The sequence below is a fragment of the Buteo buteo genome, chromosome 22 (genome assembly GCF_964188355.1).
Source record: "Buteo buteo chromosome 22, bButBut1.hap1.1, whole genome shotgun sequence".
Taxonomy (NCBI): Eukaryota; Metazoa; Chordata; class Aves; order Accipitriformes; family Accipitridae; genus Buteo; species Buteo buteo.
The window spans coordinates 12,542,236-12,551,446 of NC_134192.1; the positions used below are offsets into that span (position 1 = coordinate 12,542,236).

At 53.5% G+C, this 9,211-nt stretch overlaps 1 protein-coding gene across 1 annotated transcript; it reads right to left on the bottom strand.

Annotated features, from left to right (window-relative positions):
• Window positions 1–123: 123 nt before the first annotated feature.
• On the bottom strand, window positions 124–8,935 carry RBM41 (RNA binding motif protein 41). The gene is made up of 7 exons (XM_075054043.1): window positions 8,821–8,935; window positions 7,669–7,785; window positions 6,895–7,087; window positions 3,429–3,633; window positions 1,673–2,040; window positions 937–1,084; window positions 124–571 (listed from the first exon to the last, which is right to left on the bottom strand). Exons 1-7 carry the CDS (start codon window positions 8,826–8,828, stop codon window positions 414–416), a joined length of 1,197 nt encoding a protein of 398 aa, XP_074910144.1. The 5' UTR covers window positions 8,829–8,935; the 3' UTR covers window positions 124–413.
• Window positions 8,936–9,211: the final 276 nt, after the last annotated feature.

Here is a 9,211-nt window from a genome sequence, read left to right on the forward strand (position 1 = left end):
CCACTCCCAGCACAGAGGCCAGGACTGAACTCCGCTGACACAGTCCTGCATCAGCAGAGTGCAGCACACTTGGTTCTAGAAGACTTGCAGAGGACAAAGTTGAATAAACACACACTAAGGCAATACCATAATAAATACATTTATTTACAGAGCTTCCTCCCTCCCTCCTTGCCATAAAGGGCTGAGAAGGCAGACACACACGTAGAATAGGAAGAAAAAGCCAGTACACCCCAACAGTTTAAAGACAGTGCCCATCTCTCTCAAGGAAGAGCCTAGTCCCCAGCTCGCTCTCTTCCCCACTTTGAGATTTATGAACCTGCATGTTAACTCCCAAAAGTCCTTCACTGTCCCAGTTACAACCAAGGAGTTCCCATGGCCCACGCAAATGCACAACGTTCCCGGTTATCCATCCCTTACTTGGCAGGGAGGTTCTCTCCAGCAGAGGAGCAGGGGATGGCAGAGTCAGCATCTGTTGAATGCCCCTTGCTCTTCCCAAATTCAATCACCAGAGGCTTCCCCTGCAGATTGTACCCATTCACCAACAGCATGGCATCCTGGGCTGACTGAATATCTGCAACAAGAGAGCAAAATGGGTGCAGGTCACATGGCAAGTTCTGGCACAGACACATGGTGTTCACACAGATGTTCCCGGCTCATGGACCCTCAGCCTGCAGCGCAATACAGTGCAGCACTGGGATCCTCCAGCCAGAGTGACATGCTGAATATAAATACAGCACGTAACAGACTGCATCCCTTCTGTTTTGATTAATCCTCTTCCAATCCAGGCAAAAGATTATGACGTGATAGGAAGAAGAGGGAGTGAACTCCCCTCCTTCTCCTTGGAGAGCAGGCTTGGTGCCAGCCCAGTGTTCTGCAGGAAGATGTGGCACCTTTGTGAGTTGGGGAAGAACTGAGAGGTATGAGGCAGCAACTCACCAGGGAAGGTGATGAAAGCCTGACCCCTCATCCGACCACTCAGGAGGCGGAACTGGATCGGTGGGCTGTCCTCCTTCTGGAACCGAGCAAACAAGGACACTAGGTCCTTCACTGTCACTCGAGGGCCCAGGTTCTTCAAATACAGCACCTGTTCCAGAGACACAGAGGGTCAGCTGGCCTGTGCCATGCTAACATACACCTTTCAGCCTGGTCCCAAGTCCGTACACCTCAAAGGTATGAAATAGTTCAGTCCCTCTGCCATCTCAGAGCCCTTCTACCCACATGCTAATGGTGGAGTTTGGAAGACATGTGGATGTACGGCGAAAGGCAGCTCTGGACTCAAGGCATGATCATGCTTGCCTGCGCCATGTGCTGATAGCTCCAGTTATTTATAAAACGCAACAAGCTCCAGCTGCCAGTTAAACACAGTTTGAGTAAAGTCACAGCTGGTCTCAGTCAGGCCCAAACAGGGAGAGCACATCTTGACTAATGACCTGCCAAAGCCAGGAAGGGCTGAGGTCTGAAGTACTTGTCAGTTGCAAGTTGCCCAGCCTGGGCAACATCCCACTAGAGCCAAAAGTACCCCTTCCCTCCCAGAGTGGAGGCTGCTCTTCGTTGGCTGGGGAAGGATCAACCAAGCACCCTCCAGGCAACAGCAAAGAGGAGCCTTTGCCTGCTGAAGCAGTTTCAGGGCATGCTCGTGAGGAAGAAGAAATCCCGGTTCATCTCAGTGTACCTTGTTGGGCTCCCCAGGATGGTAGGACGAGAACCTGGGTATTTTCTGGAGTTCTTCCTCTGAGAGACGGTTTTTGCAGATCTCCTCTTCTGGGACAAACTCTACAGGCTCTTTGATAACCACAGGACTTGGAGGGGAATGGTGGGGCCTTGTTGCAGGAAGACTGGGACTTCTTGCCTGTTCTTCCTGGTCTGGAAGCGATGACTCCTCAGCCACAGGCCCCTGAGGAGCCAGGGAAGGGCACAAGCATGGGTCATTCTTGGTAGGCTGGACTTCTTCAGGCCACTTCTTGCTCAGCAGCTCTTGGCAAACACTCTCCAGGTGGACCATGGGGTCCTTATCATCTGTTACCCTCTTCTGAGTGTCATCTAATCCACAATGGAGAAACACGGTAATGTGACTACCACCAAGAACCTAGAAAAAGCACACACTGCAGGAAGAGACACAGGAGAAACCCTGTTCCAACCCAGCCTCCATGCATCTGCCAACCAGGCCCTGCAGGTTATTTAAAACAAGAACAGCCCCAGCAGCCAGCAAGTGCTGGTGTCCCAGCTCAGGATGAACCTGCAGAGAGCAGCAGCTCCACCAATGCTTTGTACAGAGCGCATTTCTCCCAGAGATGTCCTCGCAAGCATATCCGCAGCCACATTTCAGCACATCCTAGTGACTCCTTCAACACAACTTCCTCATCCTGCATGCAGGGCCAGGATGTTCCATGCTGCCTTTCTACACCACTACATGGAATAAAAACTTTTTGCTTCCAGGGACATCAGATTAAACTCCTGGGTTTAAAGAAGGTCCATGGCATGGACTGACCAATGATAACTCCTTTACTCTATTTAATGGAAATGACGACAGAAGTGAGAGGGCAATCTCCCAGTCTACAAGCCTCAACCTTGCTACCTCTTGGTTTTGCTAAATGCTAGAACACTAACACTAAAGGAGGAAGCAGAGGCCAGAGGATGCTGGGTCAGCTGGACATTATAGCCTGAACAGCATCAACACTGATCAAAGTGGTGTTTTAGGAGTTAGGAGTTTAGAAGTTCCTCCTCATCTTCTATTTAATACTGTCTTACAAAAATCAGTCTGGCCTGGAGCTTCATGCCCACATGTTATCCAGCTAAAGCAGATTGGAACAGTTTTTGCCATCTCTGGACTACACTTGACTCTCCATCCAGAAAAGTCACATTAAGCCACAGGCTCAGGGACAACACTGCTGGGGCAAGAAGTGCTGTCATCCTGTGGACACGGTACTGGGAATCAGCAACTGGGCTCCAATTCCACTTCGGCTACTGGGAGGAGCCTTTAAGAAGTCACTCCTACTCCTTCCTGCTCTGTGTCTTTGCTTCCCTCCCACTCTTGTTAGACTGCAGTTAAATCAGGGAAGGGACAATCTGTAGCCCCACACAGACACCTCGTGTCACTTGGTGCAGCTCAGTGGAGACCTATGGGCTCTACCAAAGCATAATCCCAGCTGCTCTTCCACATACTGAGCTGGGCTCTGCAGTACATACAGCACATCAACGAGATCCATGCTCTCCAAACAGAGATGGACTTTACAAGCCTCTATATTAAACCCTTCAGAAAGCCCACTCTCTGTTGGCTCGTGTAAGAGAGGAAAATATCTTCTCCCACACAGTGCCAAAACAGAACCATGTCTTCAGGGACAAAAGGCCAGACAGAAATGTGTTAGACTCCCACACACCCCAGCTCTCTGTGCTGAAGCAAAGGCAGGAACAGCCTTGAGCCCACAAACCTTCGTGGTAGAGCGCACGGAGGAAGGAGTGGCGGTCTGTTCCCTGAAAGAGGGCATTTTCAATCTCCATCTCCCGCCGGCTCAGCTGCTTGCTGCCAGCAAACCTCTGGGGCAGAGCGAGTATGCGCTGACGCTCTTCCATCTTCTCCTGGATGGCATGGAGTCGGTCCTGCATGGCCTCCGGGGCTGCTCCCAGCCCAGAGCCCTGGAAGACAGGCACAGCTTTGCTCAGATACAGCACATGCCTCCTTTTCAGAGACTCAGCCAGTAGTCAAACTTCACATCCTCCAGCCCTGGAGTGGGTGCAATTAGGAACCACCCCGCAAAGAGCAGGTCACCAAGAGGTCCTGTTACTGCAAGGGTAGAACAGAAATACAACCACTCACCAATCCTCAGCTCTTGAGAGAAGTGGAGAAACAGCCCCTTTCTCCTGACCTTTCTGTGCTGCTTTCCTTTCCCTGGCCTCACTGTCTGATGGCACCTGTGTCCCTCTGTCCCAGAAGTCCCTGTCTCTGCCAGCTATAGCCATTTTCTAAGGCCACTGTTTTGGGTTTGTGTGGCAGGGTTTTGGTAAGTGGGGGAGGGGCTGCAGGGGTGGCTGCTGTGAGAAGCTGCTAGAAGCTTCCTTGGCTCAAAGTCGGATCCACCACTGGCCAAGGCTGAGCCCATCAGCGATGCTGGTAGTGCCTCTGGGAGAACAGATTTAAGAAGGGGAACCTGCAGTAAGTAGGGGTATTGGAATGTGAGAGGAACACCTCTGCAGACACCGAGGTCAGTGAAGAAAGAGGGGAGGAGGAGTTGGGGAGGAAGGGATGCCCCTGCAGCCCGTGGTGAGACGGCAGGCTGTCCCCCACCCCCAGCTCATGGAAGGGAATGGGGGAGCAGATGCCCACCTGCAGCCCGGGGAGGAGCCCACACCAGAGCAGGGGGATGGATGCCCCCAAAGATAGCCAGGACTCCGTGGGAGAGCCCGCGCTGGAGCAGCCTGTGACTGAATATCAGCCCGCAGAAAGGACCCACACTGGAGCAGTTCATGAAGAACTGCAGCCTGTGGGAAGGACTCACGTTGGAGGAGTTCATGGAGGACTGTCTCCTGTGGCAGAGACTCCACACCGGAGCAGGGGAAGAGTGAGGAGTCCTGCCCCTGAGGAGGAAGGAGCAGCAGAGACAACGTGTGATGAACTGACTCCAACCCCCATTCCCTGTCCCCCTGTGCTGCTGCGGGGGAGAAGGTAGAGAAAATCGGAGTGCAGTTGAGCCAGGAAGGAGGGGGGAAGGTGTTTTAAGATTTGGTTTTACTTCTCATTATGCTTGTTTTGATTTGTAGTAAATTAAATTTATTTTGTTTTTTTCCACAAAAAACAAAATGGTCTGGTTTTCACCCATGACCATAATTGGTGATTGTGTCAACCCACAAGCTTTTCTTTGTATTTTCTCCTCCCCATCCCATGGGGGGGAGGAATGAGCAAGCGGCCTTGCGGTGCTTTGCTGCCAGCTGGGCTTAAACCACGACAGCCACCTACAGTAACTGCACAAACAACCTTTAGAGTTTCTTTTGACATGCCTATAGCATCCTTGAGCTCAAGTTTCCACCAAGCTTTTGGTCTATGACCCTGGTGTCAGTGAGAGAACCTTATTTGCTGAAAAGTGGACCCCAAGCTGCTGTTTGGCACCTGAGGGTAGGTTTATGCTGAGGACTAAACACCTGACCAGCTTCACATGAGCCAGCTCCCAGAAACCACCCAGCTACTGCAGCACAGACCTCATAGCTAACCTGGCTACAAGTGAGCGTTCCTGTATAAATAAACCTCACTGCACAGGGCCGGGACACTGCTAAGATTCACCAGACTTGTGCTGCCAAAGCACAGAGACATACCCCAACTTCTGGACGGGCATTTCTGTTCCCCCATCCACCTCTATCAGAATCCAGAGAACACACTTTTATGGGGCTGTAGGTGGATTTTCTTTCCTCAAATTCAGTTCAAGAATTACTGTGGCAGATCCTTCTGCCTCAGGCAAGAAACTAGCTTTTCTCCCTACACTGAGCACAATCTAACAAAGACGCTCCCATGAGTACCTCTCCCTTCCCGCCTGACTGCATGGGCCCACATCTGCACAGCTTCCATTCACCATTTCATGGCTTCCCTGGGGCACAAAAGGCTGTTTATATGGAAGACCAATTCTGGGAAATCATTTGTAGCACTTTGTTTTCAAAAAAGCTGCAACCTAGCAGCTGAAAATAACAGAAGCCTGCGCTCAGTACTTTGCCAAGAGCTCCACGGGTAATCTGAAGTCCTTTCTGTTTCAGCTGATTCCTCCTTGGTGGAATCTTTCACTCAGTGCCTCCGCATACAAAGCTGCACATCGCTACCTGACTTGGGCTTTCTCTCTAAATATTCTTCTTCTCTCACAAGCTGTAGAAGGTGTACCCTAATGTCACTGGTTCTTTCTGTCAGAGTAGTGTTTTCCATGCTAATCTTTATTTCTAAACATCCCAGAACTGATTTCATACCAAATACAACAGCTAGTACTATTTACATTAATTTTCATTCTTAAACTAACACCACCCCTCTCTAAACCAAGCTTTAATACAGGCCACACCAGGGCTGGGTTTGCATTTAAACAGCAAAGCAAGTAATGACTTCAGCTGACAAGATGCAAACCCACGACTACCACAGTCGGCTTCCTCCTGCACACAGCTATTGCTCAGTAAGAGGAGGAGACAAAGGGAAGCCAAGGGTCAGCCCAAGTCCTGTTTTGCACCTTCTGGTTTACCAAATTAAGAGTAGGACACTCCAGTGCACCTGACACAGGACAACCCAGAAAGCCCCTTGTCTCTGGAACGTGAAAAAAAAGGTGAAGGTAGGGGAAGAGGAGAAACCTGCTTTTGCACTGCTCTGCTGCAAACTGCACCCAAAGAGGAGAACATAATTGCAATCACACACTTGGTTTAACAGCTCTGCACTGCTATTTTTACTTGGCTGTTTCAAGTCCCCGAAACATCTGCAAGCCCCTGAGGAGAATGTACAAAACCCTTCCTACAGACAGCTATCCCAAGCCAGCCATGGGGTCCAGGAAGATGTCAGAATACAGAAAGATGGAGGTTGAGGCGCTTTGAAATGTTTCCTCCTTTTTCTCCTCCAGCCTTTAAATCCTTCTTACACAGGTATAAACAGGTGAAATTATTTGCCTGAGACCATCAAGACAGAGGCAGGAATATAGTCAGGTCCTGCTGTGTTCCAAAGGACCAACTCTTCTCTCCGTGACAGCTGTGAGCACAAACCAGTCCACCAAAGAAAACAGGCCAGAAGAAATGCGGGATCATGCTGGCCTAAAGGCAAGAGATACATGGAGCGGCCATTCTTTACCAGAGGGCTTACAAAGGACTTGAATTTTCTACCAGGGTGCCACAGGCCATGGGGTTAGAGGGACTTGGCCATGTCACATCAGAGCAGAGAATGCCTACCTTCCCTGTTGAAGCCCGGTTCTTCCAGAGCAGGATCTCTGAGTCGGAAAGCCCCAGTTCCCGGAGTGAGGCAGTTTCTTTGTTGCTCTCCTGCAGGGCCTGGAACTGCGACAAGGTCAAAGCCCCCGCAGCCTCTTCCCCAAAAGGCTTGTAAAAAGCTGCAGGGGCGAAGCATCTCCGCTTTGACTTGCACCTGTAACCCAAAGCAACAGAACAGCAGAAACCACTTAGCACTGAGAAACTAGGGGAACAGGAGCGGGCTGGCCTCTCCCCCCAACCATGCTTGGTCCTGCTGCATGTAGGCAGAGAAGCAGTGTTTCCAAAACATGGCTGAGCCACACTCTCCTGACCCTTTTCCAAGCCCACGAGATCCCACAGGGCAGGAAGCTGTCCCAACACAGGCAGGAGGCACGTCATGACACTGTAACACCAAACACCCTGCAGGTGCAAACACAGGCCAGCCTGGTGGGGAGGAGCTCTCTAGCCTAGAAACTCACCCCTGTGTCTGGCCCAGGCACATGGGTTATTTTCACCTAACAGGTGAAAATAAGTTACAGCCAGCGTTTGCTCCAGGAGACAAGGAGTGCTTATCTCCTGCTGGGGTGCCTGAGCAGGAGACACAGCAAAGGTCTGCACGGCACAACAACAGCCTGCGCCAAACATCTCCCCAAGGAGTAGGCCCCAGCGAGGCAACGCTGCTGCTGCCCCTAACACGGCCAGAGTCTGCTCACCAGCCGCTTTGGCAACCCTCCAAGGGGCCAGACCAGGACTTACTGCTCGATGGAAGCAGTGGTATCGAGCTGGTGGTGAAGGAGGCTCTTCAGCTGCCTCTCTCCTTCCGTCTCCAAGTCTTCTAGGAGGAGCTCATCGCTGGACAGGCTGCTATTGACCCTGAGGCACACATGCACAGCACAGAGGTGGTCAGTAAGGCAACAGGGAAAACACTGCTCAAAACGCACCACTGCTACAGCCTCTCTACCTCCTTGACTGTTTTTACAGGATTTAAAGCACAACAAGGAATGAAAACTACCTGACCAAAGCTCCCACTAATGTTAACTAGAAAAACCAACAGATTTGGGACTGCTTTGAGAACATTAAAAATACCCCAGGGAGGTTGTTTGGTGTTTTGGGGTTTTTTTTAAATCACATGCAATCTTATTTTGATTGCTGGAAAGCTGTTTTGTATCAGTCTCTAAATAGACACTGCTAGTTTCAAATGAGCCAAGAAAGAAAGAAAACTGCGAGGGCAAAGAGAAACAGTGAATTTGAGCAGCACTCTACGGAAAGCTCTCTTTTTCCTTCCTGGGGTCACCTGTTTCCACGCAGACAGACAGACGGACACCACATCCATCGTCACCCCGCAGACAGCGCGCGTTTTGGCATAGCAGCGGGGGCCCGGCTGACCCCTCTTTTGCAAACGCCGCTGCTTCAGCGTGGGCTTCTGCCGAGCCCTTGGCTGCCGCAGGACCGGACCACTGGCACCAGCTCGGCTCAGCCGCTGCGTGGGCTGGCAGGGGACGCCCACGCCCGTCCCGGGAAGCCGTTCTGGGCCGACGCTGCACCGGCGAGGGGCGGGCACGCGGCCCAGCTCCAGCCGAAAGGTCTCGCTGCCGCTTTTGGGACCACGGCAGCTCCGGGAGGGTTTGACGCCCCCGGCGGACCCCCCAAAAAGCAGCCTTCCGAGGCGTCGCCGTCCCCACAGGAACGTCGTGCCCGGCGAGGCGCCGGACGAATCCCCGGGCCGTGCTGTCACCCGCAGGAAGGTCTGAGGCGAGCCCCACGCGGGCTGTCCCAAAACCGGAGGAAACCTCGCCCGGAGCCGGCGGAGCGCGGCCCCGCTCACCCCCCCGAGGCGGCGGCCCTCCCCGCTGCCCGCCCCGCTCGCCCCCCGAGGCGGCGGCCCTCCCCGCTGCCCGCCCCGCTCACCTCCGCATGGCCGCGGCCGCCCCCGGCCTTCGCCGCCGCCCGCGACTCCAACCCCCAGCAGCGCCCGCGAGCGCCGCCCGGCCGCGGCGCAGGGGCCGCTGGGAGGCGGAGCGCGGCGGGGCCGAGCGGGAGCGGGACCGAGAGCTGGAGCGGGCCCCCGCCGAGCCGCGGGGCGGGCCCGGTCCGGCCCGGCCGCCCTCCGGTTCCCTGCAGGCCTCCCGGTTAAAAGGCGGTTGCTCCTGGCAGCGGCCAGCGGCTGAGGCGGGCAAACGGCTGGCTCCCAGGCGAAACCCCACAGCGAACGGCCCGGAGCCCCGGGCAGCGCGTTCCCACGCGTCCCTCAACACCCTGCTCCGCAGCGTGTGAGACTCCCCTCCCGCTCCTTTACAGC